This window comes from Beta vulgaris, chromosome 6 (genome assembly GCF_026745355.1).
Source record: "Beta vulgaris subsp. vulgaris cultivar EL10 chromosome 6, EL10.2, whole genome shotgun sequence".
NCBI lineage: Eukaryota > Viridiplantae > Streptophyta > Magnoliopsida > Caryophyllales > Amaranthaceae > Beta > Beta vulgaris.
The window spans coordinates 36645122-36668811 of record NC_079207.1 but is presented as its reverse complement, the minus strand read 5'-3'; the positions used below and the strand labels follow the sequence as shown (position 1 = coordinate 36668811).

At 37.1% G+C, this 23690-nt stretch overlaps 2 protein-coding genes across 4 annotated transcripts; one reads left to right on the top strand and one right to left on the bottom strand.

The window, feature by feature from the left end:
* Positions 1-1202: 1202 nt before the first annotated feature.
* LOC104896670 (uncharacterized) lies at positions 1203-2906 on the top strand. The gene is made up of 3 exons (XM_048646932.1): positions 1203-1745; positions 2233-2638; positions 2722-2906. The coding sequence occupies exons 1-3, from the start codon at positions 1203-1205 to the stop codon at positions 2904-2906; spliced, it is 1134 nt and encodes a 377-aa protein (XP_048502889.1).
* A 5861-nt stretch (positions 2907-8767) lies between these two features.
* LOC104896638 (origin of replication complex subunit 4) lies at positions 8768-23602 on the bottom strand. 3 transcript variants are annotated; one of them, XM_048646454.2, is made up of 16 exons: positions 23365-23602; positions 23155-23245; positions 23009-23065; positions 21788-21871; positions 14009-14059; positions 13875-13918; positions 13685-13748; positions 13429-13515; positions 12250-12341; positions 12077-12158; positions 11297-11382; positions 10920-11029; positions 9753-9845; positions 9618-9682; positions 9393-9536; positions 8768-9255 (listed from the first exon to the last, which is right to left on the bottom strand). In XM_048646454.2, exons 1-16 carry the CDS (start codon positions 23469-23471, stop codon positions 9211-9213), a joined length of 1302 nt encoding a protein of 433 aa, XP_048502411.1. In that variant the 5' UTR covers positions 23472-23602; the 3' UTR covers positions 8768-9210. The 3 variants fall into 3 exon arrangements, with proteins under 3 accessions (XP_048502411.1, XP_048502412.1, XP_010681707.1); XM_048646455.2 differs by having other exon boundaries at positions 11297-11379; XM_010683405.4 differs by having other exon boundaries at positions 21788-21835.
* Between the last annotated feature and the right edge of the window lie 88 nt (positions 23603-23690).

The following is a 23690-nucleotide window of genomic DNA, read 5'->3' as shown; positions in this document are numbered from 1 at the left end:
AGTTATATATTTTCTGTGCAAAATTCTGAATAAGTCAATACGTTATTACCACGGGTGATAATACTTGGGTAATTCTCTAAGTTTATATTATAAAGGTATTTCTAAAAAGAGAGAATTATCGGGGTGTTACAGGAAGGGCAAGAAGAAGCTTACTAATTGGATGAAGTTGAAGAAGAAGTTTTTACCGAGTGATTTTGAGCAAAAACAATGCCTAAAACTCATAACTTTGAGCCAAGATACCCCTAGTGTACATGAGTATATTATGCACTTAGATAAGTTATGCCTTGTGTGTGGCTTCGAGGAGGAGGCCTTGAAAATAGCTATATACATCAAGGGATTGAACCGGGGGACTGCTAAGAGAGTAGAGGTCACAACATACAATTATTTTGAGGATGTGACGAAGCTAGCCTTGAGATTTGAAGCTCATGAGTATGTCATACACTATTGCTGGGTATTTATATATATATATATAAAATGAAGAATAAAGCGAGAGAATTCGTAGTGCTGTCGTACAACCCACCACCCTCACCACCCCGTCGTTGCGCCCTACACCTTCGGCATACCATCAGAACCACTACAACCTATCACCGGATCCCGCCGGACCACTAGCGCACCCGGCCACCCTCGCCAGCGCCTCAGCTTGTTGAATTCCTGCCAATCCCGCCGGCTCATCTACCCAGGCACCCAACCACGCCTTCCACTTACTGCTCTCCACCCAACAACTGACCATCAAATTATAGTAGTCATGAGAATTCAACAAGTATAACAACACAAACAAAAATCCAAGCAAATATAATCAAAAGTAACATCAAAAGCATGAATAATAGAGAATAAGGAGGCTTACTTTCCCATTGAATGAGATAGAGTCGGAAAAAAACGTCAAATATTATATAGCAATGCTTCTTAAAGACTAACTTGAACCATGGTGTAGCCAATTGAAGGAAATTAAAACAACCATTGAAAAAAGAAGGAAAACAAACAAAGGACATTAATTGTTAAAAGATTAGAAAAACTTAATAGGAAGAAACAAATAAAAAAAAAAGAGTGAAGGAAGTAGCGACAGGAGAGAAGAAACAAGGGAAGGTGTAGCTGGGTGCCTACCCGGATCCATAGGGTCCAGAATTTGAGGATCTAGATTCGTCAAAAATGGATCTGGATCCACGGATTCAAGTAGGGTCCATTACCCACTACCATCTCTAGTTATGGCAGATAGGGTCAAGTGGGTAATTCGCAAAGAATTAAACGATGCAAAATATTGCATCATTGTTGATGAATGTAGTGACATGTCAAGGAAGAAGCAAATGGCCATTGTTTTGAGATATGTTGACAATGATGGCTTTGTAAGGGAGCGATTTTTCAGCCTAATTCATGTTCCTAACACTTCATCGATGACTTTAAAAGATGAAATGTGTTCAGTTCTCTCTCACTATGGTCTTAATATTCGAAACATACGAGGCCAAGACTATGACGGAGCAAGTAACATGAGAGGGGAGTGGAATGGGTTGCAAGCTCTAATTTCTAATCAATGCCTGTATGCTTACTACATTCGTTGTTTCGCCCATCGTTTACAATTAACATTAGTTGCTGCATCTAAAGAAGTAATCCCTGTTTATCAATTCTTCTCTATGTTGAATTCTACAGTCACATTTGTTTTGGGATCCTGTAAGCGTAGTGATGAACTCAGAGCTACTTTTGCACTAAAATTTCTTCTTTATTTGACAATGATGAGCTTGAAACTGTTATTGGTCTGAATCAGATTTGCAATTTACATCGACCTGGAGAAACACGTTGGAGTTCTCATTTGAAATCCATTAAAAGCTTGATAAAGATGTTCAAGCCAACATGTGTTGTTATTAGTAGAATGGTAGATGAGGGTAGTAGCCCTTCTCAACGAGGGGAAGCTTATTCATCTCTTGAGGCTTTGACTTCTTTTGAATTTCTAATTTTCTTACACCTCATGAAAGAAATTATGGAGATTACTGATTCTCTTTGCCAAGCTCTGCAACGCAAGACTCAAAACATATTAAATACAATGCACCTTGTCTCTACCACAAAGGATCTTATTCAAAAATTAAGATATAATGGGGGGGAAACACTTCTTGCAAAGGAAATATTATTCAAACCGTGATGAAGTGCTATATATACGTTAATTTATATTATTTCATATATGATGTCATTTGTCTTTCTTATCTCTTCTAATTGAACTTTTATGTTTGATATTTTATTATCAAGGTAAAATCATTTTGTGAAAGTCAGTTGATTGATATCCTTGATTTGAGTGCTTGTTATTTTGGGAGACGCGGTCGTGCTAGGCATCATAGAGATAATGTTTCAGTTGAGCATCACTATCGAGTTGATATCTTTAATGCTACAATCGACTTTCAGTTACAAGAATTAAATAACAGGTTCATTGAGAAATATGTGGAGTTTCTCATTCCTAGTTGTGCTCTTGATCCGAGAGAATGGAGAAAAGGATTTCAAGCTGACAATACTTGCAAACTTGTCCACAAGTTCTGTCCTAAAGATTTTACGGAATGTGAGAAGGAAGACTTGAGAGTTCAATTACTTCATTTTGAGGTTGAGATCTTAAGCATTCTAGTATGCAAAAGTTATCTGACATTTCTCATTTGTGTCATTGGTTGGTGGAGACAAGGAAGTCAGATAATTACCCACTTATTTATGGATTGATAAAACTAATCTTGACCTTACCCATGTCAACAGCTACTACTGAGCGTGCATTTTCAGTCTTGAGAATTGTTAAAACTAGATTTCGAAACAAGATGGATGATGAGTTCCTTGAGAATTGTTTGGTCATCTACATTGAAAGAGAAATAGCTAAAAAGTTGTTAGTGGATGCTATTGTTGATGGATTTCGAGACATGAAAGAGTGTCGAGCACTATTATGACTTTACTTAAAATTTGTGATGAGCGAATTTAACTCTAGTACTTGACATTTTTTTGTAAGGATTTGAAAACATTTCAATCCTCTTTTTATTAGGAACTTGCAAACTTGATATGAGGTTAACTGACTTTTCTCTTATTTTGGTTATTTTTTTACTTAAGTTTTATGGGTATTTTTATTAGATTTGGCCCTGCTCCGTAATCAAGTCTGACTTCGTCCCTGATAGGCTGTCGTACACCTGTCAAAAATAATTCCTGCAAAACTTCTAACAAAAATATAGTAGGGCAAGTAGGGTCGAATACACAGAGAGATGGTCGTTTCAAAACTAGCTTCTAGTGTTTGGAAAAAATGAATAAGATCAAAAATAAGGCAATGAAAGGTTCTAACTAATAAACTACCAAAATGAAACTAAAAGGGCCTAGGATAATGATTCATGATGTTTATAACTATAAACCTATTAAAGTATCATCAACAGTTCAATTAATCAGATATCTAGAGCACAAGTTAATCCTACGGTTGGGTCTTCACGTTCTCAAATAAACATATAAAGTGAAGCCCAAGGAATAGATATACAACTGCCAATCACTAAATTATGGTGTCACATTCAAGTTTGTAACGAAAAAAGAAATTAGCAAAGACGAAGATATACAGTATGTAGGAGACGACCAAGCAGCGTGAAGATCTGCCGGAGAACTCAGGAGGCTCAGGAAGATTAATCGGTCGTTTCTGAGGACACAATTCGTGGCGAAGAATGCAAACCCTAGTTTCTCTGCTTCTGTGCGCCAATCTCAATATTAGAACCCTAGATTAGTTGACCTAGTAGAGAGCCGGGGTGGGTGAAATCGGAAAGGGTAGGCATTAATGGAATTGGAGAAATTGAAATTGGAAGGGAATGGAAGGAATAGATGTCCAAAATCATTTGTCTACAACTGATAGAATTAGTAGATGGAATATTGTTTATAATCTTCAATGCAGTCTTTGTGCTAATTGCAATGAGTCTGTTCAGCATCTTTTCTTTGAATGTAGATACTCAGCTGAAGTATGGATAGGTTTGCTGCAATATATTAGTATTTGCAGATATGCAGGGTCTTTTGACATAAAATGTAGATTGGTGTGCATCAAAACTCATGAGAAAGTGTGCAGCAAAAACTCGATGTTATGATGTTTTCTGAAGCCCTCCATGTGATTTGGAGTCAGAGAAATATTATAATTTTCTCTAATACCTGTTGTGCTCTTCATATCTTGATCAAGCAAGTTCTGTTTCAAATAGCTTGCAATTGTAATGAGGCAGAAAGGAATGTTTTAGTGCAGTAGTTATGTGATAGGTTGTTTCCTTGCTTGTTGTGTTGTTGCTCCTTAGCTTGTTGTTAGGAGTTGTTTGTTCTTTTGTGTTAGCCTGTGATTAGGTCGTAAGTAAACACCAATATTTTTTTCGTTTTCAATAATAACTTTGAATTGCCAAAAAAATAAAATAATGGGTTTGTCCACTCACTAGTGGAAAAAAGTCCATCTGATGCGGTCAAAATCGCACTTACAGATGCGGTTTTGGTCCGCATCAGATGGACCCGCAGCGGCTAAAAAAAAACTGATGCGGTTCTTAACATGACCGCATCAAAAAGTCACCTTTAATTATTAAAAAAAATACTTCATACAAAGCAAACAGTGCTTTGTATGCATTACGTATTTCTAACACAAAATCCAGCAAGTAACCAAAATATTATCAAACCCAGAAATTCATTATACAATAATATAAACAAATACATTATACAACTTATTTACCAAATAAACTATCAACAAAAAAAAAAACATAATCCAGTAATAAAATATGTAAAAAAACGAAATTATATAATAAAACTAAAAAAACCGAAAATAGAAGTAAAATAAAACTAAAACTGAAAATAACAAAACGAAAAAAATAAACTTATATCTGGAAATTGTTGATGTCGAATTTTTGATGAGATGTTGATGATGAAAACGACGATGTTGACGAGCGACAGTGGTGACGAGGGACGAGCGATGGAGACGAGCGACGGAGATCAAATTAACGAATTTTTGATGCATTTGATGAGACAGTCGATTTCGATTTTGATATCTAAAAAAGAATCATTCAACATTTGATTCAAAGCAATTGACGATTTTTTATGATGAGAGGGGGAAAGGAGAGGGGGGTAGGCGCTGATGAGAGAGAGAGAGAGGGAGGCGTTTTAGGGTTAGAGAGTGGAGAGGCGCTGAGTGCACGGGAGAGAGAGAGAGAGGGGTGTTAGGGTTAGAGAGTGGAGATGTGAGTGGAGAGGCGTTTTAGGGTTAGGGGGTATGCGCTGATGAGAGAGTGGAGGCGTTTAGGGTTTGGGATTATAAGGGAAACAGACTGGGCTTGGGTGAATTAGGCTGGAGTTTAAAAATAAAAAATCTGATGTGGTGCTAACAACAACATCAAATTTTTCAAAAACCGCATCAGATTTAAAATCTGATGCGGTTTTTTTGAGGACCGCATCAGATTTTGTTTGCCAAATTTCCTTCTCATTTTTTTTTTGTTGATTTTCGGATGCGGTTTTATAAAAACCGCACCAAATACTAAGTGACATATAAGGTTTTTTCCACTAGTGAATGAATTTACCCAATAATATCGCCAATAAAATATTAGTTACTCAAATTATGGCGCATTTTCTCAATTTCCTCCACGTTTAAAGCAGTAAGTATGAAATTTTAAACTCTCAAGATGTTTTTACATCTCATAGTAGCTTTAAACGAGAATTTCCAATTTTTCCAAGATGACGCAATATTGTTTTTATGTCCCAACATTTTTAATCGTCACAAGATGAACATTCACTTTCAAACTTGGATACTTCACTGAGATCTCGTGTTGCATCAGAAAGTGATGATGATGATAACTATGGAGAAAAAAAAACAAGGAAAATTATGAGAAACATGAAGACCCAAAAGTAGGGAAAGTGGTGAGACAATTTTGATCACATGTTGAAGAAAAGGCCCTCGTAAAGTCGTGGCTACATGTTAGTCAAGACAAATCTATCGACATGAAACAAAAAAAAAACAAGGATACATTGGGAGTAGAGTTACTAATATGTTTGGACATGTCAAGTGTTATAGAGATGTTGGCCAGAATTAGTTCAATGAATGGGAGTCTAATTTGCTATAGAGATAAGAATGAAGGTTGTTGATAAAGAATATATGTAATAGTGATTAGTGGGATGACGATGTCAAACAGACCGCATTCCCCATCTACCATAGCAACTCAAAGAACCACAAGGATTTTCAAGACAAGCATTGCTTTGAAAATTTTAAGGCGGTAACTAATAGAAGCCAATGAAAAATGCTGTCAAAATATGCAAGAATACAACTCAATATAGTGGTCCAAAGAGATTTTAGATCAATGAAGCTGGCAATTTGTGATGAACTAACATACATGGTAGACCATAAATCGTAGATTAATAGTATAATATAGAGATTATAGAAGCGAGAAAGATGATTAAGGAAGAGCAAAGGATATGATTAAATATATAATTAAATCACCGTTTACAACCTAGCCACTTTTTCTTGAGAAATGACACTCTCCCAATTAATCCCAAATAAACTAAATGAGAACTTTTCACAAATATTCAACATGTTTTCCTCCCTACTCTCCGTTATTAAAGAAGATTTTGCCTTACTCTTTCCTCTAACTAACTTAGTTCCTTATTCCTCAAGCTAACTAATAATAAACTAAATTACATTACCACAAGTGCCCTTTCTCCCCGAGGCCAATCTACTACAATACATGTCGCCCAAACATTAACCTTATTTTCAAGGTGGATATATAGAAATTTGCAATCAATTCTTGACGTTGGCAGCAATGCTTACTACCGTCTTCAGAAAATTGTGAGTTGTCATTTGAGCTCCTCTATGCCTAGTGTAGATTTCAACAACTTAAGTGACTTGCCCATGGCCGAAGAATTCAACAACTTAGAAGGGGAAAGTGTGTGACTATGAGAGAATTGGATAGAAGTTAAATTGGGAAGGGAAGTGTGAGAATTGTAGGGAATAGAGGAATGGAAAGAAAATTTGGTGGGAAGGCTTTGATGAGATTAGTAAACAAGTGGTTGGGTGGAATAGTGAGTTGTTAGGTAAGGAAACGTGGGTGAAGAATTCGGCTAAAAGCCTTGAGGTTTATGACTAAATAAGCAACTATAGTCCTAGAATCGTATCACTCCACATGTTGAAGTAAAGAGAAAAGAAAGTGGGATAGACGGGTTCTCAGATCTGATTAGAAAAAGTAGGTTTTGAGAGTGGTGGAGTTATAGGTTTTTAGTGCTGAAAGATAGGGGTCGAAGAATTGGGTGGGATCTTTGGGTTTAGAATTAAGTTGGTCAAATTTGACAATTTTCTCATTTTGGACTAAAGAAACTAAGGGGGTTTGTTGTAAAAGACTGATGAAGAAAATAAAAAAGGAGTGGGGTTTAAAATTGATACTAGAGAAGTGGACTTAACATTAAAAAAGCATCTCAAAAAGATGGCATCTTGAGTTGAAAGATAGGGGGGCTATAATCGGTTGGGCCCAACTCCAAACCATGCTAGATTCATAAAGGAAGAGCTAGGTTTCAAACGAATTGGAATAAGGCACATACCTTGGATAATTATGTTGTCATCTTTTACGACTTTGACACAAACACCCTTACTTCCCTCTTCTAGATTTCTCCTAATTGTAAGCTTCTCCAGTATTCCACAACTCCTAAAAACATCTGGTGCACGTTTCTTCTGCCGGCAAATATCGCCAGTTTTTGCTTTAACTGGACCACTGCTAGATCCAACAAGAATTTTACCTAGACCACCCATGAAATCATTGGGTCCTCTACCGGGCCTGCTGCCTCGAGCACCATCACGCTCGAACAACCTTCCACGAGTCTTGTTGACAAGGATTTCAGATCCACCATTACATCTATAACCAGTGAAGCCGCCTTCAGTTCCGATTTTTCCAAAATCAAAGAAGTCACGAGCAACACCAGTAAAGCTACCATAAGAGCTACCTACTTCTGAATAATCGTGTGCTATACTACCCCCTCTTGTGACGGAACTTCCAATGTCAAAAGAAACCTAGACCATCGTAGCACACCTCACCTACTTTAGCAGCGACGAGCTCGGGACCACCGCTAGAATCACTACCATCATCACCACCTTTTAAAAAAATTGTCCCTCCTTAGTTTATATTCTTCACTCCCATTTTCATCGAAATTAATTGATCCTCCATCGGCGAATCCACCACCAGAATCTCCCTTTACTAAACTCCTTCCTCTTTTAAGTTCACTCACTGGATGTTTTCGTCCACCCAAGTGGATTTTCCAATTTTGACATTACAAATTTTTCCACTAAGACAAGTGAACCCTTTTTTCTTTGGATTCGATGTCTTACTCGTCGGTGACCACAACCGCTTCTTTTTCTCAGGCGTAGATGTGGGCAAGATTAACTGAAAATGTCAAATTATTTCCTAACCTGAAGTTTATAAAATGGTGGCCGCTGACTTAATCTGGTCATTGATTTCAATTTCTTCTTCCGCCTTGAACTCTTCTCAAAGCAAAGATACATCATATCTGAGTGAAGCCAACGCCTTGCCTACAATTGCTTCAATGTCCTTATACAACTTCTTTGTAATCTCCTGCATTTTCACTTCAAACTGCTCTGAAAACAGTTTGCTAGGCATTGCACTATTCATCAACTTCGTAGCATGAGGTTCAACAATACCTTGGCCATCGGGGACCATACCCGCTCTAATACCATTGTAATGAACGAGCATACATGGTCGACCAAAAACTATAGATCAATGGTAGGATATAGAGATTATGGAAGTGAGAAAGAGAAGACCAGAACACCATCAAACTTCAAGATATTACATGGAATAAAATAAGAAAAATAAAAAAAGAGATTATGTACAACTTGCAAAACCCAACATAACTTTCCACTGAAATACTTGATTATTTCATAGATCAACATGGAAAAGGATTTAACCTAAACTTCAATGACAAATGTTGTCAACTCGTCCTCGCCCAACGCAATGTACACAAGGTAGAGCTATCAATCCTTGACCCGACATGATAACCTAAACCGAACCCGACGCAAAGTTACTGAGAGAAACCTCAACTGAACCCGAACTCAACCCAATTTGACCCAACATTCATATTTTATGGTAATTTTATGTTTTAAACTAATTTGACATTCTTTCAACGCAACTTGAAATCAAACCGAACCCGATCCATTGACCCAAATTGCCATCCCAAGCACAAGGTCATATCTCAAGCTGCTTTGCAACAATCTGTCCTTTAACTTTTTTTACCAGTCTGATCCATCAATTTTTGAAGAATGCTCTGCACATAAGCAGAAACCAAAAACAGGACATCATGAAACTTCAAAGCTTATGTGACTAGAAAAGATATGTATTCTAACCATTACTAATCCAGAAATTAATTCAGAAGTAGAGATATATGAAACCATTTTGACTTACTGGACATTTTTGATTTAACTTCAGTCCCTGATGGAGCTCATATGATGAGATTAGTATCTTCACCGGACGATATTCAATGGATTGATTGTAACCCCGATTATCCATAAAGCAGATCAACTCACATTGGATAAGATGCTGAAAAGCCTGTAAATATTTTACCAATAGACAATCAGATTAAGATTGTTTATACAAGCAGTGTTGACAAAAGTCAAAAAATCTACTCACCCTTAAACAGACTTTCCGTGCATAATAATCAGGAGTCTGGAAGGAATCATGTATGGCTTTGTATTCTGCCAGAGACTAAAGTAAGTAAATTGAAATTTGAAAGTTAAATGATCTGTATATATCTTCAACGCGAACCTTTCATGACAGAGTTGAAGTTGTATGAATTTTGCTCTTTAACCTCAAGCCTTTTCATGCAGACCAGTATATAAAGTTCTAAGACAGAGCAATCTGTTGGAACAAAACAAAGTGTGCAAGTTAAATTCCACAAGTTATCTAGGAGAAAAAGTGGGTAATGGGGACGGGGTGTGGGGTGTGGGGAGGGGGAGGGGGAGGGGGGGGGGGGGGGGGGGAGGGGTGAGGGGGGGAGGGGTGGTGGTGGGGGTGGGGATGTGGTGGACAAAAGAAGGAATCAGGGGCTCTGAATTTGTTTTAGCATATGTACACAATTCAAAAGACATTTGTCCTAAAACTAGTCCATTGTCTGCACCCTGCGCAGCTGTGGAAAGCCACAAGTTTCTGTATAGAACAGACTTGCAATCTTGGGGACCTTAGCTTCTAATATTGCTATTTATCTACAGCACAGAAAAATTTACCGCTTGTATAAATAACTTACGGTTACAGGCGGTACAGCGAGAGAGAGAGAGAGAGAGAGAGAGCTTAATTTCAGCAAACATAAGTCTTCAGTCCAAAGATAAACAACTGCGACACAAACTCCTTATCTATCCCCCTTCCTGTAGAGTTCACATCTGCAAATCTTTAAAATGCCACTCTGCAAAAAGTATAGCTATCTTCAAGAAAGGAATTGGAAAAGGAAAAGGTCTTCAGCCACATACATCGCTCAGTTCACCCACCTTCCCTCCACTACCACACCCCTTTTCGTCTCCTAAAACTTGCTAGCTCGATAGTCCCCTTCCTTCCACTTTTAAATTTAAGAAACAACAATTTTGACAGAAGCCAGAATACTAAGTGTTTAATCAGCCTTATTTCCATTCCTACAATATGAAGAAGTAAAGAACAATAAAGCGATAGCATAAGATATTTTCTGGCTTCATGATAAAGGTTGGCTAGACTATACAATTTTACAAAGGATGCTTTTAACTGGAAAAAAATAATATAGTGGACAAAAGAGGGAGGGAGAGATGACAAAACAAACAGAGTTTGTGGACCAATTACTATCAGATTGAAATGGAAGATTAATGAAGACAAGAAATATCCAAAAATTGGAATATAAGATTATTGAACACAAGAAATATCCAAAAACAATTAAATGAAAAAGATCGAGGCCTAATAGAGTTTTTTCACCTTTTAGAAATTCAAGCTTTGGCTGTCTATTTAACTTCACCACAGCCATGTTAAAGTTCTCAACTGACAGAATGCCCCTCTTCATGTCCATAGTGGAAACAGATAAAAACCTGAAAGCATAGTAGATTTTTGACATGATCCAAAAACCTTTATAATTCTTATTTTAATTTTTGCTTGAATAAGGGGAAGAAGTCATAATGAGCTATAAAAGGCAATGTTGCAGACAGTTTTTGATTGCAAGTCTTAGGGAACACCCCAAAAGACTTTATCATCTCACCTTAGCCAACATCTGCTAACCAAAGAGTTGATAAATTGAGTCGGAATTACAAATTATAGCAGCTACATATATTTGTTTCATGAAGAAAAAAAAGGCTTACAAAAATCTCAAAATCTGATCAACTGTTGAATCTGAACTCAACAATGTGGTCATAGTGTCCTTGAATTTCTTATCTGCCAATATCTTCTACACAATATCAAGGAAGAGAACGCAGAAATAGACATATCTGGAATACGAACATCAAGTAAGGTTTCAAATAAGACAGATTTTCCCAGATCTAAAGCTTGACATGTCGTGGAATCGATGTTCACTAAGAGGCATAATTTGCTATAGAAATATATTGGATATCATTCACATATAGATGAATACGGAAGATTATTCTCCCCATCCTTCCCAAAGTCTCTAGCATACCAAAATGTTACTATTTTGTCTTCGAGAAGTGCATCACACTGAGGCTACTTCTACACAATGTCAAGCAAGAACAATCACCAAAATGTTTGTTCTGCAACTTTGGAAGTACAAAATCAGAAAAATAGATACAATTCTTCATACAATATTAAACATAATTCTATATGTTTGACAAAGTTAAATTGAAAGTAGCAAGTGGATCCATATGTTTTGAAAAAGGGCCACACAAGGAGATCAAACTTTCACAAATTATATTTCGAGTTAGTAGCTTTAATTCCAGGCCCCAAGGGTAATTTGTCACTAGCTGGCATCATTAAATTGTTCCTTATAGCTTCGAAGCTTAAAAGAGCAGAGAGGGAGCATATAGAAATGAGAATCACTAGGTTCAACAACGTAACAATCTATGCACAACTAAAGTTCCAATAATGTGCAGTGCAAAGGGAAAAAATGTATCACATGAGATGAAGGATACACGAAGCTCATTGTTATATTCAACAACATAACTCTGGGGTAGGCTTGAATTTTCTGGCAAGGATAATACACATTCCAACAACCTGTGTACAGCCACATCAACAAATTATACTTCAGGACATCATGGAGCACGACTGCAGAAGCAATCACATTTCTGAACTTTGCTAAAATTACCTATCCATTTCATCAATTGACGGAGGGCAAAACAAAAGCTTTCTGTGTGACAAACGGGACCTAACCCTCTTCTCCAAGAGCTGGTCAGCATCCTGCATGTAGAATTGGACATAAATTGCTGCTTTAGGGCATCATCAGACTGATAAAATAAGGAACTTTCCTTTTTATGTTCACCCTCTTTCCAGATGAGATAGACCTTCGGTCAAAAATAATTTCATGAGAAGTCCTTTGTTCCTATGTCCCCTACATTTGTTTTCTTTAAATATTGGAATATATATATATATATATATATATATATATATAGAAGTGAGTTCATATGAGAATGCATACTTATATGAGAAATAAGAATGAATTTTACACGCTATAGCTCTTATGAATAAGTGATGTAACTCTAATGAAAAAGTGATATAACTCCAAAAACAAAATATTTGAAAAAAAAAAATTCAAGAAAAACAATTTTTTTTTTAATTCAAAATTTTTTAGAGCGATATAACTCTAATTATATGGAGATTTTATTCTCAATCAGTAACTTTTCCCAAAACTTTTCAAACTTTTAATTTTGAAAAAGTCTATACCTTAAAGTATAGCATATGCACATACCCTCAGAGAAATAAATTTATTCACGGGCCTATGGCATTTATTTTATTTAACGGTTTTTTCACCATATACCCCTGACAAATTTTTTTTGCACCATATATCCTTGCAACTCTCCAAATTCACCATATACCCTCCACTTTTCAAAAAATTCACAACATGCCCTTAATGACTAACATACATTAACTCCATTAGTTATTAACCCCGAATTATATCCTCTAACCCTAATTAACTCCCTAAATCCTAACCCTCTCTTAGTTATTAACCCCTAATTACACAATCTAACCATAATTAACTCCCTAAACCCTAACCCTCTCTAACACTCACCCCTAATCTAATACCCTACTAGAGATGGCAGTGGGTAATGGACCCTACCCGGATCCGTGGATCCAAGTCCAATTTTTACGGATCTGGACCCTCACATTTAGGACCCTATGGATCCGAGTAGGATTTGGATCCTCCTTGGAAAAAGTAGGTATAGTCGTATAGAGAGTCAATACAAAATTCCACTTCGGAAACCATTTTAACACTTTCGTCCTACTCAATATAATCATGAGAGAAAAAATAAAAATCAAAGGAGCATACCAGCTTACAACTTATGCCGATTACAACAGCTTGTGATGTCACAGATTGCATTGCATCTAACAAGCTATAAAGTAACCGTTGTTTACCCTGCGAAGTGTGAAAATAAGAAGATTAAAAAAGGTGCAAAATGAATCTCTTGAAAGTCCACAGCAAATAAGTAAACTAAACTCTAGTCCTCAAACAAAAGGAATTATAGAGAGTATGCCACACAACACAATTGCAGCAAAAAGGTTGGAAAAAGAAGACAATTGCATACCTGAGCAAATAGATCAAATTCGTCCAGAATAAAAACAATTGTCTTATGCGCCAAACCACACTCACTGAAAGAAAGCACGAAAGGTTGTAGAATATAAATATTTATTCTAAAGAAAACATCAACCATTAGTAATTTGTTGATATTTTGGCAACTAAAATGAAATGACCTCTTATAGATGTTGGGCACTCACCGTAACATACCGATTACAAATTGAGTGTTGTCATCAAAAGATGCCTGAGCACAAGTAGATCTCCTGAATAATCGGTTTGAATTCTCAACTCAAACTCAAAGCAGAAGCAAATAGTAAAATTGTATACAAATTACCATTTTCGAGAACAGCAACTGATGCTCCGCACATAATTGCCTAGCGATTTCCTAAAAAGTTAACAGCTATGTCAATATCATAACAAGGAGACATTCGAAGTAGAGACAAACATAGAAGATCAAGAAGGTATAAATTCTGAAATGAATGTCATCAAAAGAAGACAAAAATGTGAAAGTCAGAGAAGCAGAAGCAATTGGAGCATAAATTTAAGTAAACGTAGAAATCATCAAAATAGCTTTAAATAACATTTTAACTTCCAAGTTTCAACCAAAAGTTACAACCATCAGCATATATTAGTGTTTTCTCCATCAAACAAATGCACGCAGACACACAAGAATATCATCAACTGGATCCCAGATTTTGCACTACATTAAATCAATAGTTTAGGCACGACGTCTAACTAATACATCTATACAACATCTCATATAAGATTGTCTTACAATTATTTATGGTAAGTTGAGGATAGCTTTTTGCCCTAATAAGTGACTCTTGTAAAGTAAAAAGTGACCCCCTGTTTAAAAGCAACCCATTTAACATAAAATGTGACCCCTTAACTGACAAAGTAATCCTTGAAGTGCAAAAAGAATTATCTTACAATAACTTTATTGTAAGACAGTTTTACATAAGACTTACTAATACATCTATGACCACTGTACCCTCTCCTAGCTGCATGAAGATTTCATTTCCATTCAATCTGCGAGCACATCCCCTTATTTTAAGACAGTCTTACGTAAGACATACTAATACATCTATGACCACCGATTCTTGTACCCCCTCCTAGCTGAATGAAGGATTCCATTGCTATTCAATCTGCGAGCACATCCCCACTAATCGAGTTGATATTAGGAGGTCCCACACCGCTTTCGCTTGCCAATTTCACCTCTTATTACCACATGACCTTTTCTCGAGAAAAAATCCTTGTTCATGTCATAATTGTCTTGCTCCATCCTACCATGAGTCATGGCACATGTGGTACATCGACAAAGGTCTTTGCATGTGTCAAGGAGCGCATATGGATGAAGGTGCAAGGCTGGACAGAAACTTTGCTTGCTCTTCCTCGAAAAGAGGTTTTAATCATGGTGGTTGATTATTTCATTCTGACACAAATGAGACAACTTCAAAAACATGATGGCGTTTTGAACAAATACACTCTATGTTGGCTCGTTTTTGGTGGGGAGGAAAGGGATCAAAGCGCAAATTCACTAGGTAAGCTGGTGAAGTTGTCTGCCAGAGTCATTGGGAGCAATTGGACCCCATGATAGAAAAATCTTTTATAAAGCCCTCGCCATCAATAGGGATCGAGATTGATTTGTGACTGATCATCTTTGATCTGTCAGGTACTTGAAGCAAATTATTTTAAAGATGGCAATGTCATTGATGCGGCTAGAGGTTATGACCTAACTTATGGGTGGACGAGCATTTGGGGAGCAAAGTATTTGCTTCTTGAAGGGTTGAGGTGGAGAGTGGGAAATGGTGAATGCATAAACGTTTGAAACGATAGTTGGTTGTCAGGGGAGTCATCCATGGTGGTACCTAGTCCGAACATCAATAGTTCTCGAGATATTGGTCTTTTTGAGTTCATTGACCACGAGCATTTTAGCTCAGAGGAGACACAATTACTCCAATCAACCCTTTGGGCTCTTGAGAGACCAATGACCTCCGCTGCTAGTGGTTGGCTATGGATTTACAAAGTCGGGCTATTGGATGAGGCGTCTAGGACGAACTTGGGCTGGGCTAAGCAAGTTGGTAGTGAGAGTAGTGGGGCTTAAAAGGCTGTATGGACTGTGGAGCGTCGGAGGTCCCCACGAAAGTATGCCATTTTCTTTGGAGAGTATGTACTGGTTCCTTGGCCATAATGGGTATACTATACGCGATACATGCAGCTCACACTAGGTTCTGTATGCTGTGTGGAGAAGAATGGGAATCGATCATTCACTGTGTGTTCAAACGTCAAGAGATGAAGCAAGTCTGGGACTGCTCACCTTTTGGGATGCCCATGAGCTCTGCTCTAACAGAGTCTTCCCTTTCTCTTCTGAATGTTGTCAAATATTACCAAGGAAGAGCTGCTTAATTGTACTTCAAAATGTTGGGTGGCTTGGGCTTTCAGAAATTTGGTTTTATTTTATGAGCCATGGGGCAACTTAGAGCAAGGAGTGGAGGGCATTCACTGTTTGATCATTGATGCGCAACTACCAACTTTATATGCTGCTGCAGTCTTTAAGGTGTCCTTGGGCGCTGGGTGTTCCATCAAGGACTAGATGGTGCAAGTCCTGAGTTGGGTGGGTAGCGAATGAAAGTCAGACGCTTCTAATATGGATGGTTTGGGTGTAAGGTTGAGGGTGGTGATAAGAGACGAGTTAGTTTCTATAATTGTGGTGGCAGTAACAGAACTGCTTAGAAGACTAGTTTTACAGAGGTAATGGCTACTCAGTTTGGCATGATGCTTGCTCCAAGCCTTGGGTTTCCAAAAGGTTGAACTCATGTATGATACCATTTGCGTCATAGAGGCCATTCATGCTTGTTCCTCTGGATGATCTCATGTGCACTTCATGCTAGAAGATGTGCCCCATATTTGCTCTAGTTTTTCTTCTCTAGTTTCATACTGGCAGAGTCAGGGATACTGCTAGTGGCAAGGCTTGTCCCTTTTAATGGAATGGAGGGAATTTGAATCATTCCCCTCCAAAGCATTATTTTTTGGGGAGATCTAGATTTGATAAATTAATATTTGCTTCCCCCTCTCCATTCTCCTCTTTAAAAGAAGTCTGTCATGTCATTACTTCTGTTATCTCTTTAGAGTTAGATAAATTCATAAGAATAATCCCAAATATGGAAAAATTTCCCATAATATCTCAATTATACATTATTCTAGAGAAATCTTTGTTTTAGGGGGTGTCTTCCCAAAATAATTTAGTCACCTATAACAACCGGTTTAGCAAGTCACCACTCAACATGGCTACGCTACGCAACATATTGGTCTGGTGAGATAATTATTTCCCCACTCTTGACTAGGCACTACTACTCTCATAGTACAATGTACATGATTATTGACACAACAATTACAATGAAAATGATAAATTTGGTGTTGAACGCTTCCACATCTCACTATAACAAACAAATCTAAGTGATAATTATAATTAGTGTAAAACTGAAAGTAAATGGTCTCTTTATGAAGCTTCAAATCATCATTACCATTACTAAGAGATAAGAATAAAAAGAGGAAAAAATACTAGTCAAATATAAAAGGAAAGCACTGCGGTGCACGATCAAATGTAGCGCGGCATTAAGTGCAGTTCGGGATAAGCTTTGGAATATTTCATAATTCTTCACAATAAAGGCAAAAACAATGAAAAGCTTTCATCTTCCTTAGAAGCTCATTCGAATGTCTTAATCACCATGAATGGTTTATCCCTTTCCCAATTTCTTCTTACATTCCAGCAATTGCATTCACTCGGTTATTCCAAGCAACTCAATTAACCAAGTCAACTCTCACTTGAAGATTTGTCAAATTTCTCCTATACAAAAGACTATTACAGAATATTTTTCTAGTCTTGTAAGTTATCTTTTTCTCTTTGAGGGGAAAAAGAACTTACAGGACTATATATTATACATTATTCTAGAATAATCTTATTTTGGGAAGACTAGCCATAGTTGGGATCTAGAACATAAATCCTTAGAGTCGGAAAGAAGGGCTTATTATAAATCATGACTATGTTCGTCCACACATTATTTTGATTAAAGGTTTAATCATATAGTGCGTCAACTTACATTATTTTGCTAATGTTAATTGTCTTCAATTCTTAAGCATAAGCCATGAAGTAGCTAGCTGCTGAGGGCACATAGGCTAGAGGACCCAAATGAGATTAAAAAGGTAAATCAAAGGACACAAATGCTTGCTCTAGTTGATAAACATGAACCAAGATATCCTCTGTTACTCCTCCACAATTCCTGACATTTGTTTACACCTCTTGATACAAGTTTAAGGAAAATGCTGTTGCGAGGAACAAGTTCAAGCATGATACTGTAAAGTCAATGATAAACCAGCAAGAAATCAATTGATTTCACCTCTTGATACCAGTTTAAGGAAACACTTCTGCGATAAACAAGTTCAAGCATGATGCTGTAAAGTCAATGGATAAACCCCCAAGAAAACATTTGTTTCTACTGCTCTGTAACACAGAAGCACAGACAACCAGCTAGGAGGAGTAAAGAGTTTATTGCATAATGGGAGAACAAACAGTTCAGATATCTCATGGAAAAGACTGAGTGTTACCTAATTCGCTATCTAATTCGCCTTTTGAATTCGCCAATTCGCCCAAAACGAGCCAAAAATGAACCAAAACGGACCATAATTCGTTTTTCTCAATTCGCGATTCGCGGGGGGATTAGGGAATTAGGTAACACTGAGACTGACAGATTCGATGCTGCAAGGCTTACTACTAAAGAATGCAATAAAAGAAGCTCTTAATCTTTAGGTGACCACCACTTCTACTTCTAATGTTAGGATATAGATACAAGTTAGGCTATAGATACAAGTATAACTTGTTTTAGCAGACCAACATAGACCTAACTTCCCGAACAGACAAAGTATATTAAAGTGTGTACAAGCACATATTAGTTTGGAAAATGACTTCATAGTCTCTGTAACCTTGGCAGGACAGCTCATTTTCTGAAATGATAGGCATTCACACTCTATGACTTGCCTTGATCAACAAATTAGAGTAATTTCAGCTACAAGTGCTATATCAAAAGTCAAAATGCTATCTTACAGGAGTGACGGGTGACCTTGTAACATGGAAAGTTAGTCAGACTGTTAACCCAATTTCTGAGGACAAGAGACGTATACTTTAGGTAGGTATCAAGAATCTAACAATGTTCCTTAAACCATGTTTTAATTGTGATCAATATCCATAGCAGGAGTAACATTTATTGTGCTTTCAGCTTCATACTTTTTAAGGGCTGTTTGGTTCAGACATAGGAAAGTGAAAGGAATTAAGAAAGGGAAATAGGAAGAACGGAAAAAAAAAAAAAGGGAACTTTTAAACCATGTGTTTGGTTCACTACTTTTTTTACCCAAGATATGACACTCTCTCTCTCCAGACCACAAAGTTCCCCTCTCTGCCCACCACCCTCTATTTAAACCATTTTCACAATCATCGTTGATCTCCATGTGCAGCTTCACCAGAAAAGAAAAAAAAATGAAACTTTGCACCATTATTGCCCATCTCCACATTTCTCATCTTCACAATCAAGCTTCAACGACACCTCTCCTCACCTTCACTGTCAAGCTTCAACGACACCCTCCTCACCTTCACTGTCAATTCTATTGCTAGCATCTCCATCTTGGTCCATTAATTCTACAGTAAATTAGTCCTTAATAGCATCTCGCATATGCTGGTTTTAGAGTCTGGGGTTCAAATTCAACCACCTAACACTTAAATGTACATGGTGGTCTCAAAACTTTGAAACTTTTAGATTATATAGTCCGATGAATGTTGGTTGGTGGTGATGGGCGATGGTCTATGTCAGTGGCAATTTGACAAATGGTAGTGATGGGATGTTTCCTCCCTAGGGGATGCCAGCGGGTGTAATGATAGTGGTAACAGGAGTAGCAGTGGCACGAGTAATGGTGGGTAGTGGGGGTTAGTGGGTCAAAATGGCAAGTGGATGTTGCCAGTGGTAGTGGTCGGTTGAGCAATGGTGACTTTGGCACTTGGAGGGGATAAGAGTTGAAACTGAATATGAGGGATTTCAAATCTAGGGGTGAGGGAATCGAAAAAAAAAGGATTTTGGGGTAACTCCATAAAAGAAAAGTGGGGAAAGGAAACAAAAAAATGCAGAACCAAACACATCAAAGGGAAACAAGAGGAACATTTCCCTTTCCTTTTCCTGAAAAACTGAAACCCTCGAACCAAAAGGCTCCTTAATACAATAATGTGTATACAAAACTGAGCATTTTAGCCATCAAAAAAATAATTTGCATGACATTCTAATAACTATAGAAACAATATACTCCATGCCAATTGAGGTGCATTTTCACCAAATAAATAGAAAATTGAGAGCATTGCCATAAAATTCAGAAGTCGGCATTGTCTGATAGCCAATTGTCTAAATAATTTTTTCAAGGTTTCAATTAATAACAACTAATGATAAATATACAGAAACTCCAGGATATCCCTAAACAGTCCCAATTTGGTTTTGGACCAAAATGTTTACAATATAGAGTCCACATAGACATGGGTAATCAAGGCTTAGGCAAGAATAAGAGAGTCACATGTATATGAATGACTCTTCAAACGGAGATGATAATCACGAAAAAAGTCTCCTTCATTATCTAACAACAGGGAATGAGCAGCCTATCATCTTGTCCAAATCCCTATCTCTCTCTCTCTCTCCCACTGAACTCTAAATTTTTTGCGGCTAATCAAACTTCCTACTTTTTCCTCAACAATCCTCAAACATCTTTCACTATATCTTGGAACGTTTGCCGTCAAATCCATACTTCCAAAATCTTCCATATTCAGAGAAGAACCTTCAATGAAAAAAGTTCTTGGATATTGGACGTCAGCATCTGTCAAATTCCAACCTTCCTCTTGCTCACCACTTTAGCTTTCTATTACTTGTATTGAAGTTTTAACAATTTAATGGACAGACTTGGCAAATGAGCTTTGATCTAGCAGACTGGAACCTTGGTGGCAGAATTCAATCACCTAACACTCTAACAGTTGTATTTCCACTCCACCATAGAACAATCTAGAAACTCATCTCATCCTTTAGTATGCTGATTTGATGGCAGATATCTATCCAGCCTATACAAACATATGCTTCATTGCAATTGCCAATAATTCCAAAATTTCAGAGAGGAACCTTATGAGGACAATCTGTATCAAAGTTGGATAGTAAGCTATTGGATTCAGTTAAAATGCATCAACATACTAACATTTTGAGAGGTTCAAAAAATAAGCAAAGCAAGGGGAACATTGGTTCAGAAGCAGAAAGTAGGATAGATTAGTTCCTTTCTCTGCAAGCAGAAAGTAGGCATTGCTCAGGATTCAGGAGCTTCTTGACACTAGTAAAATTATTGTGACGTAAACTAATGTGGTGGAAATTATCTTAGGGAGAATGAAGAGCTGGCATACTAAGTTAGTGAGTTTATGGAGCTCAATACCTGCTTGGACTTTGTAAAGGATTATCTGACAGCAAGAAATCTTAAGTTGTTGCTTTTTGGTTTCTCGAAAACGGCTTGCCAAAGCATGTTCCGCTGCTGCAAGCTTACTTTTCATAGCTAGTAAGACTACAAGGCTAGAACATATCCGAAAGTGAGCAATGCCATTGCAGAGTCACTAAAATTAAATAACTTTTGAGTCATAAAGGTTTTACAGCATCTAGATTGTCTTAGCTCCAAGCATTTAAACGTCAGATACTTAAAATTATCTTATTTTGGCTACTATGCAGATGCATATAAATATATATTACACAACTTCCTACAATAGATAGTGGGAAACTACGTGTAACATTAAAGTGCATGAATCTGCGCCCCTATAATGAATGAGTGACTAGAATCCCACTCCCCTCCTTCCCAACAACCTAAAGACAGACAACAAATTGCCGAATCCAGTTCAATCTAAAACACTCACACACTGGTATTCACAAACATTGAGAACAAGAACATGATAGATATGCAGCTCAAAATAATATTTATTAATAAAAGAAAATACACAAGAACAGCCATGTCAAGTATAAAACTTCAGCTTGTGGTTAGGGGCAGAGACTTTATATACCTTTAAAGCGCAGTTATCGTCACTGTGCAGAAGCCCATTTAATCTAATCTGCAAAAGATTAGAAGCTGACACTTCAGCCCAGCACTATATTCAACCCAAAAGGAAAAAGAAACCATAAGAATTATATTAACGAGGACCCAGACCTTTAATTAAAGCCTTTCGAATCCATATTAACATCAAAAGCCAAGGACTCCTCTTGCAAGAGGGGATATCCTAATGCCTAAGGTGAACCTTGGAATTAGTGCATGTTGTCGGAAAAACAAGCCCAAAGGTCTCTATTCGTACTTAGATCCAACTGATTGTTCAACTTACAATAGTAGCCAAGGGCTCGGAAGATAAACCAGAAAATTCAAAAAAAAACTCACAGATTGATCCCACATACAGAAAGAGATGACAACGGAGTATTATATAAGGTGGACAGGATTGATATGGCACTCTGGTTGCCAATTCACGCAGACATACAGACAAATCCAACTTCTTTAGATGTCAACCACTTAAGTAAGAAGTTCTTATTCATGTTGGCAGCATGCTTAAGCATGCTTGGCTGCATCTCCGTATTGCAAATGCATTATAACGGTTTTTAAGCTTAAGCAGATTGCAACATAAGCCCTCTAATCTCGATAGCAGCATCAGAAATTTAAAACCATGAATTATAAAACTTGGATGCCATGTTTCACCAAAACAATATCAAATACAACCTAGTTCAACTTAGCCCTTGACTTACAGCTAAAGTGGGAAGAACGAAAAAATACACTCCCAAAAAGGAAAGTGGGAAGAACAAAAAACAATAGAGGTAGTACTTATTAAATTTCTCATTTTTTTTAATTCGATTCATTATTCAATTTCAAAGTATACAAATATCAAGCATTCATTTTTCTTTAATTCGATTCATTATGCAATTTCAAAATATACAAATATCAAGCATTTATAAATAAAGATACAGACTAGGAGTATAACACTAAATACTGAAAAAAAAATCCATACACAACAACAATCTTTTAACGGTCTACAATATGACGTGAAGATAAAAACAGTTCAATTACTAATTTTGATCAATAATAAATAGCAAAATTTTAATTCATCACCTCTATTATAATTAATACTTTTATGATAGATAAGCTATTTAACTTCGAATAAAAGAGTTAATATCCTCAGTCATTCAAATTATTTAGAGTAGTACAACATTAATATTTGAATTGTAATATAGGAATTGAGCATTACCACGGATATCATATCAGGATATTCTGCCAAAAGATTATTAAGAACCAGCTGCAAAACCTAATGCCCAAAAAAAAAAAAACAAAGCAGCATGAAATTAGGTAAGTCCGCGATAAATCAAAACCAATTGAAAGGAACAGCAAACACACCGCGGTTTTCCCACAACCACGAGGACCAAGAAGCAAGACAGAATTATTGCAAGCCTCGGCGATTGAGCTCGATATTATAAACTTCAATTTACTGCAAAATGCAAAAAAAATTCGCAACATATTCAAATTAAAGAAGCTTCTGTAAAAGTGCAGAAATCAAAATAAATCTTTGTGATGATTCAACAAGATGAGTGCACATATACTCTATACCTGTAGTTGCTATCGGAAGAGGCGGAGAGGAGAGAGAAAACAGCATGGGGGTCACAAAGTCTGCTTCTCAGTAGAATTAGGGCTTCTTCTGCGGGAGTCTCTTCCATTTTCTTTTTCACTTTGAGAATTGAGATGTTGTGTTGAAGTCTTAAACCTTAACAATGGCGGGAAATGAGAGCTGAGTGGAGGGACACCGTAGAGGGAAGGAGACCGAGTGTTGCACTGTTGCCGACTTCACGAATTTTTTTTTTTTTTTTTTTTTGGTACATAAAGAAAGTTAGGCCACCCTTCTCTCAAGGGAGATTCCTAACGAATCAAGAAGAACT

Coding starts and splice junctions, on each gene's coding strand:
- LOC104896638 (XM_048646454.2), bottom strand. CDS start 23,471: ATGGAAGAGACTCCCGCAGAAGAAGCCCTAATTCTACTGAGAAGCAGA. Junction 14,060..21,787: donor ACGATAACTGCGCTTTAAAG/GTATATAAAGTC, acceptor TTAACTTTTTAG/GAAATCGCTAGGCAATTATG. Junction 13,919..14,008: donor AGTTGCTGTTCTCGAAAATG/GTAATTTGTATA, acceptor ACTTGTGCTCAG/GCATCTTTTGATGACAACAC.
- LOC104896670 (XM_048646932.1), top strand. CDS start 1,203: ATGGCAGATAGGGTCAAGTGGGTAATTCGCAAAGAATTAAACGATGCA. Junction 1,746..2,232: donor TGAGCTTGAAACTGTTATTG/GTCTGAATCAGA, acceptor TTTATTATCAAG/GTAAAATCATTTTGTGAAAG. Junction 2,639..2,721: donor ATTTCTCATTTGTGTCATTG/GTTGGTGGAGAC, acceptor CCATGTCAACAG/CTACTACTGAGCGTGCATTT.